Source organism: Stegostoma tigrinum, chromosome 19 (genome assembly GCF_030684315.1).
Source record: "Stegostoma tigrinum isolate sSteTig4 chromosome 19, sSteTig4.hap1, whole genome shotgun sequence".
In the NCBI taxonomy this organism is placed as follows: domain Eukaryota; kingdom Metazoa; phylum Chordata; class Chondrichthyes; order Orectolobiformes; family Stegostomatidae; genus Stegostoma; species Stegostoma tigrinum.
The window spans coordinates 31,176,279-31,201,039 of NC_081372.1; the positions used below are offsets into that span (position 1 = coordinate 31,176,279).

Below are 24,761 nucleotides of genomic sequence, written 5' to 3' on the forward strand. Positions count from 1 at the left end.
ACGAGCGCGCGCTCCCAAACCACCCACCACCGCGGTCGGCGGGCGCGCGCCAGCCCTCAACATGGAATCCGGGCGTGCACGCGCGCCAGGCAGCGCGCTCCCAGTTCAAAAAAAAGGAGAAAACCCCACAAGAAGTTCTGACGTTCTCCCCCGGGCTCGAACCTCTCACCTTCCTTCATTAACACACAAAACGCCGACTTCCTCCTTCAACTCGCCAGCACACACACACTGTAACGATCGCAAACGCTGCAACATTGTTTGTCCAGCTCGACAGCAAGATGAGCTTGCGGTAGCACTGAGGCAAAATGGCGACATTTTAAAGAAGCAGGCAAACTCAGCTGGCCGCGTAAAAAAGAGGCATAAAAACATTTTGCATCACCTGAAGTTGCCCCGATCGATCGACAATCGCAAGAGTAAAAACAAAGAAAAAGGTGGAAAATACGAGGCGGCGGCCAAAGGGAAGGGAGACTCTCACAAAATCGGGCATCTTACCTTAAAATTTCTGGTTAGATTATTATCTTCAGGGCCTTACAGTAGACTCTATTCCTGGGTCATGCGCGATTCCACTTGTCCTTTGACAGTTGTACAGTGAGGAGGTAAGTTTCAACTCTCGCGTTACTATTTAGTGCTGCACGATTTTCAAGTTCCAGCACAAGCAGCAAATCTGCATTTTCAACGCTGCAAATGTCTGCTTCGTGCCTGCCAAGAACAGACGACAGATTACATACTTGCATCGAATATCATTGCACAAATAGGATCCGCGACCCAAGTCGAAACTACAGAAGAACTGCCTCCACCTCCTTCACAAATGTAACTTCGTGTTTATGTAATACTATCTGCAGCAGTCTTTATTTTGTCCAAACTCGACTAAAACTATTTTTTTCCAAATATAAACAAAAATTTGCTTCAACAACAAGGCCCTTAGTATCTCAAAATATTTTACGAGACGAGATTTGACAACGCCTACCGACAACTCGAGACCAGCCCAATTTATGTCCAAGATAAAAGTAGAAAAATCTCTTCGGGGCATAAAGTGCTTTGTGTTTTCATGTTTAGTCTGAACAACCACTTTTGAAAATCATGTCTTATTTTGAACTAAAAACAAAGGTGAGAGACTTGACAGTAATTTGAAAATTAACGTGCCATATTCGACGTGATAAAGAACCACGAAGTAATATCCGGGCCTGAAAACGGTGCAGTTAACTTTACATCTAGTCAGTTATTAGCATTCTACTTACATTACAGAACAATTGTGTTGAAATCGTCTTGGAATAAGTTAATATATAACTAATGCGTGGTTTATTTTTGTGATCTGTGTAAAATTGTTACTGTCGACATGGGCCAAGTAACATTTATTCGCAAAGGTGGACAGCAATTCAAACAGTGGGGAAACAATTTATAATTCATAACGCGATTTAACAAGGTAAAATGTCTCAGTTTGGGATGCTGAAAATCACGTGGAAAAGGAATTGTGCGAAGTCTTTTTTAAAGTGCATAAAAAGTCAAAAGAACAGCTGAGTTCATTGAGAGGTTTCGTAACTGACAAATCAATATTCAGGACAAAAAAGGGAACAATTCTTACACCGTAAGTTTTTTTTGGGTGTAAGCAAAATCTAAGGGCGTAAGCTACGTATCACTTTGATGGGATGATAGATCGTTCCTATTGCTAGAGCAATTTGCTGCTCACAATACTTTCAAAAGCACGCAGTTGGATGCGGTCAATCGCAAGAGATATATTAGACAAGTGCAGAACGCTTTCACCCTAGACTATCAGCGTAAGATAAGAAGTGTCGACAAACTCAAGGTTTTTTTTCCTTGTTCACCGAGAGTTTGCGTGCTGTTCAGGAGTATGGCAGATGAAACTTTTCATCGCTTACACTTCTCGCTTCAATAGAAGTGAAATTTAAAATTTTAAAATCATTCAGGACGGAAAGTGGATAAATTATCTAGTCACAAAAGAAAAATAAATGTTCGTACTGGAAGCCTGAATCAATAACAATATGTGCTGGAAGTATCAGGTCTGAAGCATCTGTGGAGACGAACATGAGATTTGTCAGAACTGAATGATTGAAGCTCAAATCATCACATAGAAATCAGGCAATACATAAAATGCAATATTAAAACCAAGAAAATGAAGGACCTGTACAAAATAAATGGTGTACATTTGATAAGTTTCCATTACAATAATACAGTATGTGTCAAATTCCAGAACATTGTGCACATTCTACTAGAAAATGTTTGTCTTCAGTTGGTGCATTTGGACAAGAACACAAAGCAAATTGGGTCTCCCAAGTTAAATTTGTACATTTTGATTCAGTATGATTTATTATAGTCATATAGTGAGATACAGTGGAAAGTATTATTTTGTTTGCTAAGCAGACAAATCATAGCTTACGTATGTAATCAGAGTAATAGAACAGGATACAGAATTATAGTGTTATAGCTGCAGAGAAGGTGCGGAGAAAGATCAACTCTAATATATGAGAGGTCTGTTCATAAATCTGATAAAAGTGGGGAAGAAGTTGTTCTTAAATGTGTTGGTATGCATTTTCAAACTTTTATATCTTTTGTCTGATGGTAGAGGGTGGAAGAGACTAAAACAGGGGTGGAATGGGTCTTTCATTATGTTGGCTGCTTTCCCAAGGTAGCATGAAGTGTAGACAGAGAAATTACTCTAATTTCTTGTGGTCTTGGGCAAAACAGTTGCCATACCAAACAGTGATTCATCCAGATAGGATGCTTTCTATGGTGCATCTATAAAAATTGGTAAAAGTCATTGTAGACATGCCAAATGTCCATGGCATTCTGAGGAAGTAAAAGCATTGATGTGCCTTCTCGTCCGTAGCATCAACATGGATGGACCAGAATAGATCATTGGTGACACATACACCAAGAAACTTGAAACTCTCGACCACCTCCACCTCAGCACCATTGATACAGACAGGGGTGCATCCTCCACTCCACTTGCTGAAGTTGATGAACAACTCATATTGCTAACATCCCAAGAGAGAATGTTGTCTTTGCATCATGCCACTAAGCTGGCTGCCCCTTTCGTGTACTCTGATCTGATCTACAGAGGTGGCATCATCAGCAGATTTGTAAGTGAAGTTAGAGGTGAATTTGGCTACACAGTATTTCTATGACAAATCTTGATCCGGTTCATAATGGAAACTGTCCCTGTAAACATTTTGTAAAAACAATACTGTTTTCTCCAGATAACAAAGTGTGGAGCTGGATGAACACAGCAGGCCAAGCAGCATCTTAGGAGCACAAAAGCTGACGTTTCAAGCCTAGACCCTTAATCAGAAAAGGGGGATGGGGAGAAGGTTCTGAAATAAATAGGGAGAGAGGGGGAGGCGGATCGAAGATGGATAGTGGAGAGGATAGGTGGAGAGGAGACAGACAAGTTAAGGGGGGGGGGGGCGAGGATGGAGCCTGTAGAGGTGAGTATCCATCCCCGCCCCTTTAACTTGCCTGTCTCCTCTCCAATTTTGATCTGCCTCCCCCCTCCCTATTTATTTCAAAAGCCTCTCCCCATCCCCCTTTTCTGATGAAGGTTCTAGGCCCGAAACGTCAGCTTTTGTGCTCCTAAGATGCTGCTTGGCCTGCTGTGTTCATCCAGCTCCACACTTTGTTATCGCGATTCTCCAGCATCTGCAGTTCCCGTCATCTGATGCCCTTTTCTCCAGTTTTGCCGATGCAATTACAGCACAAGTTTCCTTGTGTAGGTTCTTTTTATAAATATGATCACAGAACTCTATAAAAGTGTAATACAGATATGGAGTGTAAATTGATGTTACATTTTAATGCATAAAACACTCATGAGAAAAATGTTACACATTGATGACCAGAATCATGTCATACAAACACTGTCGAGGCTTGACATCACTAATGGTCCAATAATGATTATCATTCCATTTTACTTATGAAGCCACAAGGCGGTTATTGTCACATAAATAGGAAAATTGTGGCTTCAATTAGGCTGCTGTATTGAGTCTCCCTTTAAATTCCACAATGAGAGGTTGCTGACATTACCTATCAGACAGCAGACTTTTTGTTGCTACCAAATGTTAGATTCACCTGACTTTGGCAATGAGATGTCCAATAATGCAAGGAGCTCAAAGCCAAGAAACCTAGCAGCTGCTCTCTAACTTAGCTTATCTCCTACTCACTTGGGTGGCCTGCCAATCAGTCCAGTTAGCTTGGGTATCTAAAGCTACCAGATGTTGACAAAACCTGACTCATAGACGAGTAATGTCAAAATAACAAATTAAAATTCAATCAAACCTCCTTTGCACATCAGGAGTCTGAACTCCAAATTCTCCAGGCAGCTGGCAGCAGGCCAAATGCAAACATCAGGTGACTGCAAATTGGTGATGATAAATCTCAGATTAATCAAGTTCTTACTGGCATTGTCCCACAATTTGATGAACACTAAATGAACACTCTTGTTTTTTGAGCCTACAGAGTTTAGTCAATGAGACTAATAAAAATAACACATTGCTCCAATTCAGACATTCAGCCCAAGTTTACAGTGTAGCACATTGTTGCAACAGGACATGGGCAAAATTTTTTCCTTTCTCAAATATTGCTAAAGACATTGCAAAAACAGCTAAAATCATGTCTTCCATTTCCCAGTAATACTATCTTGCAGCTTGATGAGGACTTTAAAAAATCTTTCAAATAATGATTTCTTAACTTTTTTTTATTTTCTTGGAGTATGTATTTTTGATGACACAATGAATGATGTTCACTTTGAGTCATTACAGTTTAGGCTGCAAAAGTCCGGCTGTTTAAGCTCTTGTGTTTTGTTTGTTTTAAAAAATACCTTTATTCATAAAATTTATGGAACAACATCACCAAACTACTTATGTGTGGCATTATGAAAAGTGCAACAAAGTTTGAATAATTTGAGCATATTAAATGCACTGAGTTGTCACAAAAGCAAATAACCACAGGTCATATATAATTAATTGCAGTTATTCTATTCATTTATTCTAATTGTAAAATTTTGTAGAGCAATTGTATCCAGTTGTGAATTTTTCCCTAAATTTAATTTTAAGAGTTGGTCAATCTTGTAGACTTATGATATTCTGTCAATAGCTTTCCTATTCCATACCATTCAAATGAGTATCCATCTCCTTATCTGAATGTTAACAATCATATTCTTGAATAGCATAACACTGTCGTGCATCTTCCTGTTACTGCAGCAGGCTGATGAGGGTGGATCACCATTTCCAGAGTATACTCAATCAAACTGGTGATGCCTGTGGTTATAAGTTTACTGTATTTGGGTTACGATGTTAAAGCAGAGGGCAACTGTTGACCAACATGGCTATTTGATGTTCACCCACCTCATGACTCTGGTGTACAACTCCAACCCTGTGGACAGCATGCATTTAACAAGAGCCATGTTGTTATGCAGAATGTCATTCAACAGATCTTTGACATATTTAAGTAATGCTTCTGTCAACCTGTCTGCTTCATAGGGACCTTTTCTGCTTGTGAGAGTGTGTCCCCCAATTCAACATGATGGTTAGATCCTGCACAAAGTTCACTATCATCAGATGGAGGCATAACACTTACCACCAAATATATGCCAAGCGGCCAAGGTAAATCAAGAGAAGAGGCACTCACTGGATCCCATTTCCAGCTGGGTTGTCTATGATTGACTCATTCAACTGTGTCTTGATTTAATATAACAGAAGATTTTTAGTTCAACAACAGACTTAGACCTTTCTATTCCATTGATACTGACTATAACAGTCCCATTGGCCACAATGCACGTATCAAATTCCCCATAAAATAAATTAACCAAATCAATAATAGTTTATTTTGACTTCAGCCCTCAGTCTGCAAAATCTAATAAATTCAGGAAGAAACAAACATAAATCTGAGCTTAAATGTCTTCATCTTTAAATAACCAATTTAAGGTTTATCCAAACATTTCTTAACTGGCTCCATCACTATCTCCTTACTCTAAGGTAATCTAAAGTAACAAATCTAACAAGAATTTTCTTAACTTACATACCTCAGTTTCAAATAACCCTTCAGGTTTTTATAACATGGAAACTATCTCTAACTCCTTATACTAAAGTAATCTAGTGTTAACATATCTAACTAGATTTTATCCTTTCTCAGGAGCAATTTTACACATGAATATTTTCTACAGAACTGCCCCAAACTGAAAGTAAAACTGACTAAGTATCTGTCTCTAAGCTATGGGTGATTCCCTTTAGCTTTACAAAAAAACAAGTCAAGGATTTCTTTTAAACACAACCTTGAAGCACAATTGACTTGCCAAGTTGTCAACCCTTCCAAGGTAAACAAAATTCATTAGATTTGAAAATTAATTTTCAGAAACTTTTTTTTAAAATCACCATGGGTAACAAGTTAAGAGACTTAAGTTAGTTATTAATTACCCCAGATAGATAAATAAAACCTCATTTGTCACTACTTTAAAAACTCAAATATCTAGGCTAGTATGCAATGTAGTACAAAGGGACTTCTGCACTTTGAAGGTATTATCTTTTAGATGAGATAATAAATTGATATCTCATCTGTTTGCTTAAGTAAAGATCTGGCTGCAAAGATACCATGGTACTATTTTGAAGAAGAGCCCCCAATGTCTTGATTGACATTTATCCCTCAAACTACTTCATATAAACAGATTTGGTTATCATTACATTGCTGATTGCAAGTGCTTGCTGTGCACAAATTGGTTGTCATCTTTCCAATATTACACCATTAACTACTCATCAAAAGTATTTAATTGACTGCAAAGTGCCTTGTTACAACTGATCGTTGTGAAAAGTGCAAATTTTTCTTGCAATCTCTGATTTTCTCTTCCACTTTCTAAATAAAACTCTTGCATTCTGGACTTGTCTTCACAGCAAATCTCTGTGATGCAATCCAGAAGGTATTTTAATTTCTCTTTACAATCCTATTAAATTTTGAAAAGTGTTTCAAAATTATTCATAAAATGCTATGTTTTAAAGCAGGCTTTGGCAGACGTTCAACTTTTTACAGAATTACAACATTATACCAACCGTAATATTGTCTGCTAATGAACTTGCACGTGATAAATTTACCAATGGTGGTTGTAACACCGTCATAAATCATTAAGTGTGAACACTGACAGGTAACTGCAACATGGACACCACTGTGTTTCATAAGAAAAATCATCACTACCAGTTCCCTTTCTTATTCTAAACATATTAAGTCCACCCAGAAACTTAAATTTTAGATACATGTAAAAGCTATTACATGGTTAGTTAAGCACGTGCAGTTACATGCATTTTCTTTACCACACATTTCTAAATACAAGTTTTAACAAAGTTTCAAGTAAATGGTTACAATTTCATATTTGTCGACAGCAACATACCATATTAACCATGAAGGTAGTATGACAATCTTAAGGTTCATAAACTCAGAATAAAAATAGCGCATTTGAAGCCGAATCAAGCTGGATCAAATGTATTGTTAAAACTTGTTTGAGTATTGTATGTACAATCTGCATGCTTGCCATATTTCATAAGCCAGAGGGTGAACAGTAACGATGACTTTAGGCAGAATATGTAGCATTGCTGGGTGTGAGCTAGAAGCAACAGGTTCAAGAACCACGCAATGTTTTCTTGTCCTAGGAAGGTGCATTCATGACATGGCCAAATAGTTTGAGTGTCAAGTTTTAATTCTTTCCAGCAATGCCAGATGGTAACAGTAAGAAATCCCTAGTCAGCCATGTGATGGAAAGAAATCTACCATAATGACCCATACCTTTCAGCAACAACACAGAAACCATAAGTCCCATAAGATCTAGAGCTCCACCATTCAATGAGGCCTGGCTAATCTAATATCCTCAACTCAACATGTCTGCTTGCCCCTATAAACATGTGTGATTTCCTTAATGATTAAAAATGTGTCCATCTCAGCCTTGAATATGCTTATCAACCACTTTTGTTAGCCTTCTATAGTGAAGAATACTAAGATTTGCTACACTCAGAGCAAATAAATTAATTCTTTCTTATCTCAGTCTTAAATGGGTGACCCCTTATTCTGAGATTATGCCCTTTGGTTCTAGTATCTCCTACAAGAGGAAACAGTCTCTTCTCATTTACCGTGTCAAGCCCCTAGTAACGATATATGTTTCAATGTGGCTTCCCCTCAAACTTCTAAATTCCAACGAGTATAAATCTCCTACCTGGAATCAGATTTTTTCCCTAGATAAGGAGACCAAAACTTAGCAGTATTACTGTATAGTCTGACAAGTTCCAATTATAAGTCTATTCTCACCTCACCCAATCAATCTCTGATTCCTCCCTTCCCTTCCTTGACATCTCTGTTTTCATTTTTGGGGATAAGCTGGCCACTGATATTCGTTACCAGCCCATCAAATCTCACAGTCACTTTGCCTGTACACTCCGTTTCCTATAAAGACTTCATTCTATTCTGACAGTTTCTCCATATCTGCCATATCTGTTTTGATCATGCCACCTTCAAAACGGGGCCTCAGAAATGCCCATATTGTTCGTCAATCAAAATTTCCCTGCCACTGTGGCTGACAGGGCCCTCAGCTGTGTCTGACCTATTTTCTACACTTCTGTCCTCACCCATTCCCTCCCTTCCCACAAGAAGGGTTGAGTACCCCTGGCCCTCACTTTCCACCCCACTACTCCCCCATATTCATAGAGTCGAAGTCATAGAGTCATACAGCATAGAAACAGACCCTTCAGTCCAGCTCTTCCACACAAACCGGATATCCCACATTAATCTAGTCCCATTTGCCAGCTTATCACTCCAAAGGCTTCCCATTCACATCCCCATTCAAATGACTTTTAAATGTTGTAATTGTACCAGATTTCACCACTTGCCAAACACCTATGCTCAGTCCATAAAAATGGCTGCAAGCTCCCAGTTGCCTGTCAATTAATCACACCACCATGTTCCCACACCAAACTTCCTGACTCAGGCTTGCTGCAATACTCCAGCAAGGATCAACACAGGCTGGAGTGATAACAACTCATTTTCCACCTAGATACCCTGTAGCCTTCAGGACTCAATATTGAGTTTAACAATTTCAAAGCATGATCGCGATCCCCTCCATGTCAGTTACACCCACAACCCTCCCTCCAACACCCTGTCTCCACGCATAACCAACCCATCTTCAATTATTCATACGTCTCATTAGCCCCCTACCTTGTATTTATCTCTCACTTAGATTATCATAAGCTTTCTCTTTGTTTACCTATCCTTTTTCTCTCTGTCTTTCAGGGCTCCATCTCCATGTACTCTATTCACTGCCCCAGCACATTGGTTATCAGCATTATTACCACATTTTTCCGGCTATTACAAGTTCTCACTAAGGGCCACTGGACTTGAAACATTAACTCTGTTTTTGTTACTACAAATGCTAATGGATCTATTGCGCCTCTCGAGTACTCTCTGTTTTGTTACATATTGCCAGCATCTACAGTTCTTTGTGATTAATTTATCATGGCCTGACTCATGTCTCATAAAATTTTAGCAAGACTCCCCCTGTTTTTATACTCCCTTCCCTTGGAATAAATGCCAACAGTCCTCTTGCTTTCCCAAATCCCTTCTGAACGTGAGTACTACATTTTCGTGATTCACATATGAGGCCCTCCCAGGTACCTTTGTGCTGCAGCTTTTTATAATTTTTCCCCATTTAAATAATATTCACCTTTCCTTTGCTTTTTGTCAAAGTGCATAACCTCACATTTTTCCATATTACATTCAATTTGACTCTATATCATTTCACTAGTTACCATCCAATCTACTTTTATGTCATCTGCAAACTTCTATAGTACATTCACTTCCATCGTCTAACCAATTAACATAAATTGGAAATAATTGTGGCCTCAGAACGGAGCACTGTAGTACTCCACAAGTTACAGGTTGCCATCCTGAAGATGTCCCTTTATCCAAACTTTATTTTTCATTAGCTCTCCAGCCATCTAACCATGCCAATATACTACCTATGACACCATGGATTCAATAGTTTTATAGGGAATATAAGGCATCAAGTGCCTTCAGGAAATCAAAGCAATTAAGTCAACTGATTCTCCTTTATCTGTCCTGCCTGGTATCTCCTCAAAGAACTGTAATTTTATTATCAGATATGATTTCCCTTTCATCAAGCCATCTGACTCTGCTTGAATATATGACGTATTTCTAAATACTCTACAGTTTCTTGCTTTGTAACAGAGTAACATGTTCCCAATAGCAGATGTTAAGTTAAATGGTCTATACTTATTTGTTTTCTGTCCCCCTCCCTTTTTGAATAAGAGTGGCAGTCTTCCAATTCTCTGGGACATCTCCCAAATCTTAGGATCCTTAGAAATTTACCAGTGCATCCATTATCTCTTTAGCTGCTTCCATTAAAATTCTAGGATGCAACTGATCTGGTCCAGGAGACTTATTGGCTTTTAATTCCCTTGGATCCACTAGTACATTGCCTCTTGTGATATTATTATGTTCATTTTCTCCATTTGGATTCCTTGATTTTTTGCATTTTTGGAATTCTACTAATGTTCTCTACCATTAAGACTGGTGCAAAGTATTTACTCAACTCCTTTGCCATCTTCTGGTTCACCATTATTATTTCTCCACCCTTGTTCTCCAAGGGTCCTATGTTCCTTCTGGTCTGTCATTTTCTTACTGGCTGTTTTCGTATTACTAGTTAGATGACTGGTGTGGATCAGATTGGTGACAACAGCATGAGGTTTTGTCCCATCCCAAAAATGGGCTAGATTTTGGTGCTTCTGAATTTATGATGGAAGAATGATCACTGATAAAGTAGCTGAAGATGGTGGAGCCTAAGACTGTATCTGAGGAGCTTCTGCAACAATCTCCCAGGCTTGAAAGAGAAGTCACAAATGGACAGAGTAGTGAAGAAGGCATTTGGCCTTTGTTGGTCAAAACCTTCAGTATAGGAGTTGGGACGTCATGTTATGGCTATATTGTTCAGGACATTGGTAAGGCCACTTTTAGAATACTGTATTCAATTCTGGTCACCTTTCTACAGGAAAGATGTTGTTAAACTGGAGAGAGTGCAGGAAAGATTTAGAAGAATGTTGATGGGACGGAAGAGTTTGAGCTGTAGGGAGAGACTAAATCTGCAGAGTCTTTCTTCCCTTGAGCTTAGCAGGCTGAGGGGTAATGTTATAAAGGCTCCAAATTTTACTTGAACAGCAGAGTTTCCAGGGTCACAGGAAACTGATCAAGGAAATGGAAGTGAATTTGAGTAGTAGTTCACATTTTATATTCATTATTATCTCTTTTGAATGAAACTTATCTTGCAGTTGTTGACTCTGATTCCACTGCTGGAGCATATTTGGTTCAATGCTGTTTTTTTCAACCTTTAAGGATTTAAGGGAGATGCTGTGCGTGGATTTGTCAGTGTATCAGAAGAGGAAGACCATTAACTGAGACATGCTGCAGTGGCATCAGTTTGTATACAGGAGAAATCTTTGGCAGTGGGGGACGGATGAAAGGGCTTATTACTCATCTTTGGATGATGAAATTAAAAAGGATGAGGAGACCCATCAACAGACTACCAAACCAGTAATTAAGCTGCTGCCAGAAAAGGCCTAATATCAACATCTAGTGTGAAAGAGAACAAAAGAATCCCAAGGTAGAACCTATCACCACGAAGGAACCTATCCATCACCACCTGCTCTGCACATCCCACAGAACCATAGAAATGATACATCACAGAAGAGGGCCATTCATCCTTTGTTGTCCATGTTAACTCAAAGATGCCCTTTTGAATCCCATGCTTCTACACATGGTCCGTAGCCCTGCAGCTTACAGCACTTAAGATGCAAATTCAGATACTTTTAAGAAGCTTTAAGGGTCTCTGCCTCTACCACATGGTCAGGCAGCAAACTCCAGACACCCACTACCCTCTGCATAAGAAAGTTTTTCGTCACATCCCCTCTAATCCTTCTGCCACTTAGCTTGAATCTGTGACCCTAGTTTTTTAACTCTCGGCCAAGAGAAATATGTTCCTCATGCCCACTCTATCTTGCCTACTCTAACCTTTGCAATTTTGTATACCTCAATTATGTCACCCCTCAACCTTCTTTGTTCCAAGTAAAACAACGGCACCTTTCATCATAACTACAGTGTTCCAGCCCTGCCAACATTCTAGAAAACCTTGTCTGCACTCTCTCTGGAGCAATTACATTTTCCTATAAAGTTGCGACCAGGACTGCACACAATATTCCAGTTGTGGCCTCACCAGAGTCTTATACCATTTTGCCATTATATCCCTACTTTTGTATTCTATACCTCCTGCCAATGCAGGAGAGCATTCCATATGCCTTCTTTACATCCTTATCTACATTTATTGCTACCTTTAGGGACCTTTGCACTTGCATGCTCAGATCTCCCACTTCATCTACCCCTGTCAGTATATTCCCATTTATTCTGTATTCATTTTACTGTTTAACCTCCCTAAATGCATTATTTCACATTTATCAAAGTGGAACACATTAGGAACTTTCCTGCCCACTCCTCCAGCCCATTTATATAATTTTGGAGCTTTCAGCTATCCCCTACACTCTTCAATACATGGCCAATTTTTGTGTCATCTACAGATTACCCAATTGTGCTTCCATGTTCAAGTCCAAATTGTTAATGTGTAAAACAAACAGTGGGGCTCCCAGCACTGAACCCTGCAGAACACCATTTGATACAGCTTTCCATCTGCAAGCGCAGCCATTGACCATTAACCTTTGTTTCCTGTTAGTCAGACAACTTTGGATCCAAATCGTTTGCATTAAACAAACATTCATTCACTCATTATCATACTACCATAAGTTCTGTCATATATTGACATTCATCATAAAGCAAGTACATGCTTTCACTTGGATCACAATTAGTGTGAAGATGCGCAAGTAATACTTAATATAATGTTTAATGATTAATAAATTTCACGTGGCACTATAAAACAAAGTAAGTGAACATATTATTTTATCAAACACATTTATAGACATTAATTAATTATAGTTTCTTCAACTTGCCATTCAAAGGCTAAATATTGGATATCAGAAAGCTCATTATGGAATGGACATTCAGTGACACGTTTATTGAATTAAAACAACTTGAAGAACATATCTAGTTCTTTTTAGAATTCAGTGAATAAACGAACATAAGAAAAGATCTCTTTAAATTTTGCTTGCCCTTTCCAAAGAAGAGCTTTGTATAATTAATAGATTGAATTTTCCAGAGATGTTCAGAAAAAAGTTGTCAGTTAATCATTTAGATTAGATTAGATTAGATTCCCTACAGTGTGGAAACTGGCCCTTCGGCCCAACAAGTCCACACCGCCCCTTGAAGCATCCCACTCAGACCCATCCCCCTGTAACCCACACACCCCTGAACACTATGGGCAATGTAGCATGGCCAGTCCACCCAGCCTGCACATCTTTGGACTGTGGGAGGAAACTGGAGCACCCAGAGGAAACCCACACAGACACGGGGAGAATGTGCAAACTCCACACAGACAGCCACCTGCGGCTGGAATCGAGCCCAGGTCCCTGGTGCTGTGAGGCTGCAGTGCTAACCATTTACTGAGAAAATTCAGCCCCTGTTGTTATGAACGGCTCTATGTGAATGCAATCTCTTTCTTTCAACATATTCCACCTGAAAATGTGACTTCTTATGACGAGGAAAAACAAAGATGAGGAAAAGACCATCTCAACAAGGTAAAGTTTCGCATGTCAATGACATGCTCCTGTGTCATTCAGGCACCTGCAAAAATCAAAATATATAGAATCCCTGAGGCAAATTTTGAAAACAAAAACAAAGCAAATGGGAACCACTGAGGCACGAAAAGTCTATAAAACCATAACAAATAATCCTTTCCATATTTCCAATTCATAATTTGCTTCCTTCGCTTTGAAATGCCCTCTTTCCTCTGAAACATATTGAACTGCCTTTTTCAGGTACTGAAGAATAAATTTCCTCTTTTATGATGTGTTGCAGCTTATTAGGCACTATTTTGTTAATAGGTTTTGTGCTCCCTAGCCAAATTTGCCATTGACCAAACACTTCAAGCAAAATCTGGTATGGCTTATTATTGCATGATGGATACACATGTGTCTGCATCATTGATATGCAGAAATTCAAACTGTCAGTATCAGAAAACTGGGCTTAGTCACTTATTTACAACATGAATATTTCAGCAAAATAATGCCAAGTGTTTTCAGAAATTCCACTAACAGTACAGAAATAAGAAAGCAAAATCTGTTTTGTCTCCTATTTTTTCCAATCTCCTTTGTCCTTTTGTATCGGCTCTCTATATCTGTCCTTCTCTCTTTTGTAACATTAACAGATGTTGCCCATCTTCTTCTCTCCCCTCTTTCTATAAGTTCTTTTCCTCTTTTATAAGTGGCCCTTTCCTCCAGATGCTATTCCCATAGTTTCTCCATTGATCCGTCACCTATATAATTTCTCTCCCTCTGTTTCTCCGTAATGTTTTGTGCTGGCCATATTTAATTTGTGCCTTTTAAAACCAATGAGGTTATCCTATAATTTTACTCTCAAAAATAAAAACTTACATTCAGTTTTAAATTGACAATCTGAATGCAGCTCTGGTCATTTGTAGTCTAACAATTTCACCATTGATTAAATAGAATTAAAAGAGACTGAAGTCAAACCAAAGCCATTTTAAAATGTATTTGTTAACAAACATTAATGCTGTCATTTATCTTTTCAGTATATCTTACTGCTTGTCTTTAAAATTCTAATCTTCTCAGTTTCTCTCTCTCTCTCTCTGCAGAATGCCCAAGAGACACTTGTTTCAGTAGCAGTTAGGAAATTCTTTGTCTCTTTCCCTCTAGAATTATGTTAAGCTGAGGCCCTTCTTGTTCCCAGCCGAGTGGGCCCCAAAGTGACAACCTTATTTTCTCAGAGATAGCAAGAACTACAGATACTGGAGTCAAAAACAACAGTGTGGAGCAGGAGGAACTAAGCAGACCAAGCAGTTTCAGAGGAGCAGCAAAGTTGATGTTTTGGTTTGGGCCCTTGGTTCCTCAATTTCTTTTTCTGACTTCCAAAGAGGAGTAGAGGAGTCACGTTTGTCTTGACATGTTTGTTTCTCTTTCCATAGCTGCTGCCAGACATGTTGACTTTCTTTCAAGTTCTCTATGTTTGTCTCAGATTTCCAGCATCAGCATTATTTTACTTTAATGAAGTATTTTAGAAGTCTGTCTTCATTGCAAGAAATATAACAGTTCATGGGAAGCCCCCATAAGCAGCAATGTGATTAGGACCAGATAATCTGATTTTTGTGACAGTGAGCAAGAGATCAATACAGGAGAGAATACAGGAGATGCTTCAATTGATCTTGAGTGGTACAGTGGCTCAGTGGTTAGCACTGCAGCCTCACAGCACTGGGGACCCAGGTTCAATTCCAGCCTTGGGCAACTGTCTGTGTGGAGTTTGCACATTCTCCCCATATCTGTGCGGGTTTTCTCCGGGTGCTCCGGTTTCCTCTCTCAGTCCAAAGACGTGCACTTTAGGTGGATTGGCCATGCTAAATTGCCCGTGGTGTTCAGGCGTGTGTTGGTTATAGGGGAATGGGTTTGGGTGGGATGTTTCAAGGGGTGGTGTGGACTTGTTGGGCCGAAGGGCCTGTTTCCACACTGTAGGGAATCTAACCTATCTTCTACAAAATAGTGTTTTGGCATCTTTAACATCCAACTGAGAGAGCAGAAGGGGCCCCAGTTTAATGACTCATTGGAAACACTCCCTCACTACTAAACTAGACTGTCAATTTCTCTTTGATTGTTAAGTTCAATACTCAAGAGGGGATTCTGAACTCAAAACTGGTGCAAAAACCAGGTACCCAGTTGAAGTTGTACCTAGTGAGCATTATGGTTTTAAGACATTGATGTACAGAAAAAAAAATGGAAATAGGAAATAGCAAAAGTGCGGAAATGGAATGGATGTTTGATTGGTGCGTGCTTACTTTGGATAAACAAGCAACATCATAAATTATCAGGAATATTAATGGGATTTTGAGAAATAATTTTATAGAAGAGAACTAATGTGATATAAATTAGTCTTAAATCTGTTGCTTTCGCATGAAAGAAAAGCTGTGCAAAAGTACTGGGAAAATAATCAAAGGTCTTGAAGTGGATTTTATGATTTATTGCTTGGAAAATCATAGGCAGATATCTGTGGTTTCCTAAAAGTTCTGGCAGTGGGTGATTTTTTTTTTCTCTGGTGCTAGCGGGCATGACTGAAAAATGTTTGGTAAAATGGTAATGTTCAATAATAGGCCGGCAATTGTGAAAAGCTAATGACTAATTCGCAGTGAAAAAAATCTTGCAGCTTGTGACAAAGAGGAAATGTGTCATGAGAACTGATTTTCCACAAAATTACTTGACAATTTGTGCAATTCCACTATTAGTCTTGAAAAATCTGTAATAATTGCTGGATTTACTCAGTTAATATGAATTAAACTTGCTGTTGTAATTTACATCTGCCACTTCATATTGTAAGAACGTTGCTAATGACATTATCTATAGGTTTGACATGACATTTTGGAAGCCCAAAAACGAATAGAATGTTATGTGAACAACAGAGAGCACAGCATTATTTTCCTTTATGTGAAAACCAGTATTGTATTGAGAACACTAGGAGGCAATACAATCCCTGACTGAATTTTTTACTTTGCAGGACAAATGACAATAGAGTGTGCAGAAGAGCCATTAAAATATCTGTTAGGTCCTCGCTGGCATGAGTTTGGAGCATGATTTCACCAGGGATGGACAGCAAATCAAGTGAAGTTCCCAATTGTGATTTCCAGAAAAGCAATTAGAATCCAATTGAAGAGGTACACAATGGCAATTTTATGAGCCCTTCAGACTTTTGCCAACCATTCACAGGCACCTTGGCAGCTGTTAAAATGTGACAGCTATTGTTGTTTCTGGGCTCACCAGACAGTCAATGAGGGCTACTCATTTTATTGAAAAGAGTAAGAATGGACACCTAGTCAGGGGACTAATTAAGAGGGACTGAAGTGAAATGTTGAATAGAGTAGCATTTCAGTAACCACAAGAATGGTAACCGCATTAAAACAACATTTACTGGGTAGGAGAGTGAGCAAAGCAGAGGAAGTTCTTCCAGGAAGGAGGCTAATCTGAGAAAAAGGGAGAAACAAGCAAAAGGAAAGAGACATCAGCTACCTCCTGGCCAGCTGGAGGGCAATCTCATAATAGGAAAGTGACAGAGGTTCACACATGTGTCGAGACATAGAGACTGGCACAGAAATGAGGTTAGCTATGGACAGGCTTTACAGACAACGCATGAATTACCTTCACATCAGGTCAGCACTGGGGTAGATCCTGCACTGAGAGGTCATGGCCAATCCATGTCCTACAGTCACACTGGAAGTGAGATTGATGGTATCAGCAGGTATCCAAAGCTTGGTGGCTCTTAAAATGATTGTGATACAGAATTCAAATGCTTCAGGCTCATTCCAAGCCACCCTGGAGACACCAGAAATGGATTTTGCTTACTCAGTGAGTACTTGTGTGTGACCATTGCAAATGAATCCTTCAGTAACTATCCAGGGAGAGCCATGCTACTCAATTCTCTGGCAAGCCTAGGAGCCACAGTCTCTAACTTCCCCAGCCCTCATTTGTAAGGATAGATGCTGGTGCACACAAGTTACCTGGTGAAATAATGACTGAGAACACTTGTAAGGAACCCAATGAATGAGGCAGAGGAATGCGATAATGCTAGCTCTGCTGCCCCTTGTAACTATTGGAATGTAATGTGGGAGACGGGGAATTTGTCTAACTTGATGGGAACAATAAAATAAAAGCATATTATCTAAATGGTGAGAGATTGCAGGACTCCATGATGCTGAAGAGTTGGAGTGTACTTGTGCATTACTCGCAGAAGTTCAGGGAATCTGCAGCAATTAATCAGGAAAGCTAATATAATTTATCATATATTATGAGGAGACTTGAATACAAGAGTAAGGAGATTTTATTTCTGTTATACAGGGCAGTGATGAGACCACATCTAGAGAAAATAAAAGTAAAATACTGCAGATGCTAGAAATCCAACATACAAACAGAAAATGTTGGAGGATTCCACATATAGAGTGCTATTTACAATACTGGAGCCTTATTTAAGGAAGAAAGTAAATTGATTTGTAAGTGCATTGCAAGCAGTTCAGGGAAGGATTGCTAGACTAATGCATTGAATGGAGGGGTTTTGGTGGCATTATCTAAGGCAGAAAGGTTGGACAATCTAGGCTTGAATCCACTGGAGCTTAGAGTAAAAGGCAAATTGATTGAAACATGTAAGATCCTGAGAGGTCTTGACAGGTAGATGTGGAAAGAATGTTTCCTCTTATGGTGACTCTAGAACCAGGAGTCACAGTTTAAAAATAAGAGGATGCCCAATTAACGCAGAAATAAGGAGACATTTTTTTCTCCCATGTGGCCACGTGTCTTTGCAACGCTTGCCCTGGAAATTGATGGAGGTAGAATCCTTGAATATTTTTAAGGTAGCAGTAGGGAGAAGCAAGGGGGTAAAAGGTTATCATGGGCTTGCAAGAATGTGGAATAATCAGATCTGTCATCACCTCATTGAATGGTGGAGCACGCTTGAGGGCCCAAATGGCTTAATCCTCCACCTAATTTGTATGTTGGTAGCTAATCAGTATCTTCAAAGTGAGATTCAGATGCTTGGTCTGATCAGAGGGTACTATCCCAGTAAAGGTTTCTTGGTTTGCTGCACTCGTCATAGCCTGGAATTATGGAGATTCTAAAGAAGTTTTTTTTTCATAATTTGGCCATTGGTTGCAGGTTTCATTGGTTGGGTTAGCATTTATTGCCACTCCCTGGTTTTCCTTAAGAAAGCCGTGGAAATCTGCTTCTTGAACCACTGCAATCCCTTTGGTATGAGTACACGCACAATACTATTAGAGGCAGAGTTCCAGGATTTTGACCCAACACCAGTTAAGGAGCAGCAATGTATTTCTAAATCAGGATAGTGAGTGGCTTGGAGGGGAACTTGCAGGTGATGGAGTTCCCATATAACTGCTGCCTTTGTACTTGTGGATGGTAGTGGTCACAGCTTGGAATGTGCTGTTCAAAGACTCTTGGTGGACTTTTGCAGTGCATCTGGAACAAGATTGGAGGTGAGGAGGGGGAGAATGGTACGATGTCCTAAAGGTATTATCACTGTACTGTTAATGCAGAGACCCAGGTAACACTTTGGGGACCCTTGTTTGAATCCTGCCATGGCAGATGGTGGAATTTAAATTCAATAAATATCTAGAATTAAGAATCTAATGATGGCCATAAATCCATTGTCGATTGTCAGGAAAAAAATCTGGTTCACTAATGTCCTTTAGGGAAGGAAACTGCCATCTTTACCTGGCCTGGTCTACATGTGACTCCAGCCCCACATCAATGTGGTCAACAGCTAGCTGTCCCCGGGCAATTAGGGATGGGCAATAATACTGATTGGCCAGTGATGCCCTCATTCCTGTGAATGAATAAAGGAGGTACATACTGCTGCTTCTGTGCATGGATGGTGGAGGGAGTGAATCTCTGTGAATCAGGTGCCAGTCAAGGGGGCTACCTTGTCCTGAATGGTGTCAAGCCTCTTGACTGTTGTAATATGGTTGAAGTGTGAGGAATCCTTAGTCAAAGAGAAGGATGAGAAAGCTAACGAGTATTCATAGTATCCTGCAAGCTCCTGAGGGGCTGCATGGATGGAGCCAGGACATGGGTACAAGGAAAGCTCAAGAGGCAATTAAATCCATCTAACAACAACAAACAAAATGGAAGTTGCTGGAAAAACTCAGCAGGTCTGGCAGCATCTGTGAAGGAAAATCAGAGTTAACAAAACCGGTTCTGTGGAAGGGTCACTTGGTCTGAAATGTTAACTCTGATTTTTCTTCACAGATGCTGACAGACCTGCTGAGCTTTTCCAGCAACATCTGTTTTTCTTTTAAATCCATACAGTTCCCCTAACCCATATGACTTCAGTCACTCAGACAAACATCTGTTTGAACCCAGATCCCTATGTACCTTAGCATTTGGTGCTTCTGTAATGGAGTAAGTTCAGAAGACATGCCATGGTCACCCAAGTCTGACATTGGGTAAAGACATTTCATCAATGAGATGTTTATGATCCAAATTAAACATTACAATAAGAGCTGAGCACTGATTGAGGACCATCACTAATAAAGCATATGTGCACCTAGACTACTTTCCCAAGTTTATTCAGAGCGCACCTCCTTCACTGCTAAATGCAATGGATGCAGACTGCTGACCTTTGTACTGCTTTGAGATTACAATTAAGAAAAATTTTCACTTCTAACTGTCTTCCAGGACAACTTCCTGTAGATGGGGCTGTAAGAAGAAGCTGTAAATAAGATAGAACAACTACGTTCATTAAATCAGCTATTGGTATATTCTGATTTGATTTTAGTTATTTCTAAGTCCCAAGAAATTCACTCAGCCAAGAAGCTCACATTGATGAAGAGGATTTTATGGAGTAAGAAAGTATGAATCTTTGTGAAGAGTTTTTGTTTGCATTTTGTGGCAAAATAAATAGCACTAATGGTATTTTAACTTTCTTGTTGCAGGTAGGAGCATCCTGGAAATGTTCAAAGGCATACAATCTGCTCAGACTTAACAAGTGGATCAGCTTTTCAAAAAGTTTACGCCACTGTTGCCGATAATAATAGTGACTGACAATGACTGTATGTGCCCAATAACAACCTTTCAAGAGACATCTAGAGCCATCCTTTGGATTCCCACAGTGAAAAAAAAATGGTTGTGGTGGAAGGAATGGTGGAAGGCTTTGCCATAGTAGAAGAAAAACATAGTAAGATATTGCTTTACCACAACACAAGCAAAGGATTAGAAAACATTTTCAAAAGTTTTACATCCAAGCAGATGACTGAACTGAATCTCATTTTTTTTGGCCATGTGTGAGTTGTGTTGATTTTTTGTTATGGTATTTTGCCACATGGCCTGGCAAATTTTCTCACTGCATTTTACCATTTTTGGCTCATTAATTGCCTCCCCTGCACTTATGACATCCTTCCCATTAGGTCTAACTCCATCTTACCACAGATCACTCCAGGAGCAAATTGCTACTGTAAAGAATATCGTGGAATTGATAGAAGCCCCTAGCAGATACCTTTTTTAAAAGGCCGTTGTGCACTGTCATTCCGAGGTGGCCCTATGTGGTTTCAGGTATCTTGAATTTATCAGCAGTCACACATATTACAGTTATCCTTCCTTTTAGTCAGTATTCTCACCTGGATGTGTTTTTTCCACTGTGTGGGAGTCATAGGGCTTTCAACCTGTGTTCAATTCTGCATCCTTAATTTCATACCACCTCCCTACTTTGCCAAAGAAGCTCCTTAAACTGGCAGCTTGTCTGTGTGTTCTGTGTTTGCAGTTGGTGAGGTTCCATTTTCAACATGTGGCCATTCTCATAAAGGTTTTAATCAAAGCATGGAAACATAGAAATATAGAAATGAAGGAGATGATGGGCTTTCCTGGCCTCTCCAAGGGGAAACTGCAGGCTGGTTTCGTTGCCTTTGGAGAATTTCAGTTTTGCTGTTTCATCCATGTAACTTTTCTGAAATTGTGATGTCACAATGGTGATTTTAAGTCAGAGTTTTTGCTCCTTTTAAGATTATTTTAAATTGAGTGCTGGAAATCAAAACAAAATGGTCGATATTTTGAATAATCATGACACAAACATTGAATTCAAATCCGACATTAACTTCCCAGACGAAAAACATGAGTCAAATGAGATCAAGCCTGATGTCAAATGATATCCTAATCATGACAGAAGAGTTACTTCAATGACTAATCACATGATGATTGCCCTCTGCCTGTTTCTATTCATCACAATCTGATGGAACTTAGCCTTCAACATTTGTAATAAAACAGTTACCCTGGGATACTGCCAGCTCCAGCACCTCCAACTCCAGGACTGTGATGAGTGGAACAGAATTAACCAGTTGGTCAAGTGCCTTGAGATTGTTCCATGGACGGAGATCAAAGCAGCATAGTCTTCACTGATGACCTCTAATTTTATTTCCACGTTATCAGAAGATAATTGAACTGAAGATTGTATCACCTATTATATCACTTATAGTTCATGATAAAAAGCTGCCTTTTCTGACTGGCTCTACAGTACTCCCTTAATCTTAGATCAGGAACTTTAAGTGCCTCTTAACGAAAACAAAATTACTTTATCATAATTTTCTGTGAATATGGTGTTGCATTGCAAGAATTGATAATGCTATAATGCCATAACACCAGGATTAAAGGAATTAAAATCCATCTATTGTCAATATAGTTTATGTCCTACAAATACAAAATCAAAATACTATTGCTTTCAGAATACTAATATAAAAGCAGAAGATGGTGGAAATACTCAGCAGGTCAGGCACTTTCTGCAGAGAGAGGAACTGAATTTCCATTTCAGGTCTGAGATCTGGGTTCTGCTGATAGAAGACAGACATAGCATGGTTCTGTCTTTGTCGATGCTGGTGGACCTACTGGATATTGACAGTACATTTTTGATTCCATATTGTGGTCTTAAATATGCTGCCCACCCAAATCTATCTAGCTTCATTCAATACCTTTTTGTAAGTGAATTAATATCAAACAAGTTTTGTGCCAATTCCCTGGCAAGTTGTGCGGGTTTAGCTTTGTATCCAAACTCTAATTTACATTATTAGATCATGTGCACATCAATGCTGCTTCTTACATGTTTGCATTCTATATTTCTCAATCTTTCTTCTTTACCAGATAGCTAACTCCATTTTTATTATGACTATCAATATTTTAAAGCTGATTTCAGGGAATTATGTGCTTTTATAGTGCTCAATTTATTCCTGTGTCTATTTGTATTCCACACTTTGCTCTGCTGGATACACCCTCTTCCTTTCCTGAACAATTTTAGCCATTTGTAATGAAGCACACCAGTTTTCTAAATTTAATTTTCCTTTGTTCCTTGCTTGAAAGAACATCAGTCATGAATTTATAAACATTGTGTCATTAACATTCAAACTTGTTGTGTATATTATGATTGATTGTTATAATAATACATTAGAAGGTGTACAACAAATATGGTACTGGAATTCCCTTCCTAATGGCATTGTAGGTCTACCTACAGCACATGGGCTACAGTGATTCAAGAAGGCAGCTCCTCACCACCTTGGCAAGGTAAACTAAGGACAGGAAATAAATACTGGCCCAGCCCGCAATGCCCACATCCCAGGGTGAGTAAAAAATTCTGTTTTGGAATTTATATTTTAAAATAGAGGCAAATTGAAGTGGGTTACTTCTGTCAGGGTTTGTTTTTGTTAAATGAGTCAGAAAGTCTTTTCAAACAATTGACTTAAGCGTATTAACTGCAAGAAAACAGTTAAGTGCCTGGCAGAACTGCTGTGGTGTTAATGGCTGGGATCTCTATACTGCTCAGTTACAGCAGGCCAGAAGTCATAAGTTTTTGCTTCTGAGTTCAGTTCAAAAAAATCAGGCGTTCAGTTCAGGTGGAGAACAGGTTGTCTGGACAGAAGAATTGCACTTCTAGTTCAGAGGAACCAGCCACCCTAGCTGAAGGGTTTTAGTTTGTGGAGCTTTCAAGTCAGGAGAGTTTGGATAGAAATATTCAATTTGTTACAACTAGAAAAGTTTAGGCCACCAGAATTGACAAAGGTTTATGCCAAAGGATAGGGATTGGAACATTAAAACTGTACGTGTCGTCAAGGAATAGAAACTCTGAGGAGTCAACTAACCAAATACTTGAGATTGGAGTGATTTATTTTCTGGAATTGTAAATCTTTAAAAGAATGGTGTTGAAAAACAAATCGAAATTATATTTTACTGTTAATGCTGTGATATCTCTCACAGTCTTATATGTGTACATAAACTTGTTTGGCTTTTGTTATTTTGTGTAACAAAAGTATTTTCTGTTATATGCAACCTGGAAAATGTACAATGGGCAGCGAGCATTACACCCTCCCTCATAATGCCATGATCTACTGAAAAGGTGCACAAAGTGCTACCTTTCGCAGATTCTTTGCAGACCTAAAGGATGCTGAAGCATTTCAAGGCAACTTAACAGTCTAAGTGCACTTTGAAAACGGAAGGATTACTGATAATGGGAGGGTCAAAAGAAGATTGCTCTGGATCCCTGTTATCCTGGTGGTTACCATGAGGAACTTCATTATACAATGATTAGATTTTGTATTCTAATGGATGACTTAAGACGTACCTGGTGCCTTACTGCCGTGGGGCGTTAGTACATTGCCTTACTGAGTGCTTTTATTTCCCTAACAGTTGTATAGGTCATGTTAAGTGCAGATACTTGAAAGTGGGATCACCTGAACACTGATTGATCAAATTGTAAATGCTGTGCTGCATCTGACCTGCAGGACTAACCGTTGCTGAGCCCCTAGATTGTAAGGACACTGATGCCCTGACTGTAAGAGGACCAAGTGCATGATTGACCATGGCCTGAACTGGAATACAACAACCCTTTGAATGACTATGGTGCTGCCCCCTGGCTGGCTGTGGTTCCTCTTCACCCATGAAGAAACGTTCCCCTTTGACTGTTACACATTGCCGTTTGGTTGAAGGCCATGCAGCATTTTTGCTATATAAACTGCACTTCCACTACATCTGGCATTGACATAGCATGGTGCCATTCAGTGTCTGGTGCGCCCC

The 24,761-nt window shown here is 39.3% G+C and overlaps 1 protein-coding gene and 1 long non-coding RNA gene across 5 annotated transcripts in view; one reads left to right on the forward strand and one right to left on the reverse strand.

The window, feature by feature from the left end:
- Positions 1-956, reverse strand: part of LOC125461181 (zinc finger protein 512B) — a 100,567-nt gene extending 99,611 nt beyond the window's left edge. The window contains exon 1 of one of the 4 annotated variants that reach the window (XM_048549659.2): positions 493-956. Coding sequence is in view for 3 of the 4 variants with exons in the window: in XM_048549663.2 (XP_048405620.1) it covers positions 170-179 (10 nt within the window). In the remaining variant the exon portion in view is untranslated. Of the gene's footprint in view, positions 1-169; positions 348-492 lie in introns of those variants that run through there. The other 3 variants (XM_048549663.2, XM_048549658.2, XM_048549662.2) reach the window with 3 other exon arrangements.
- LOC125461182 (uncharacterized) lies at positions 86-23,061 on the forward strand. The gene is made up of 4 exons (XR_007249422.1): positions 86-1,107; positions 2,846-3,098; positions 16,711-16,867; positions 20,648-23,061. It is a non-coding gene; the product is annotated as an uncharacterized LOC125461182 (long non-coding RNA).
- The last annotated feature ends 1,700 nt before the right edge of the window (positions 23,062-24,761 follow it).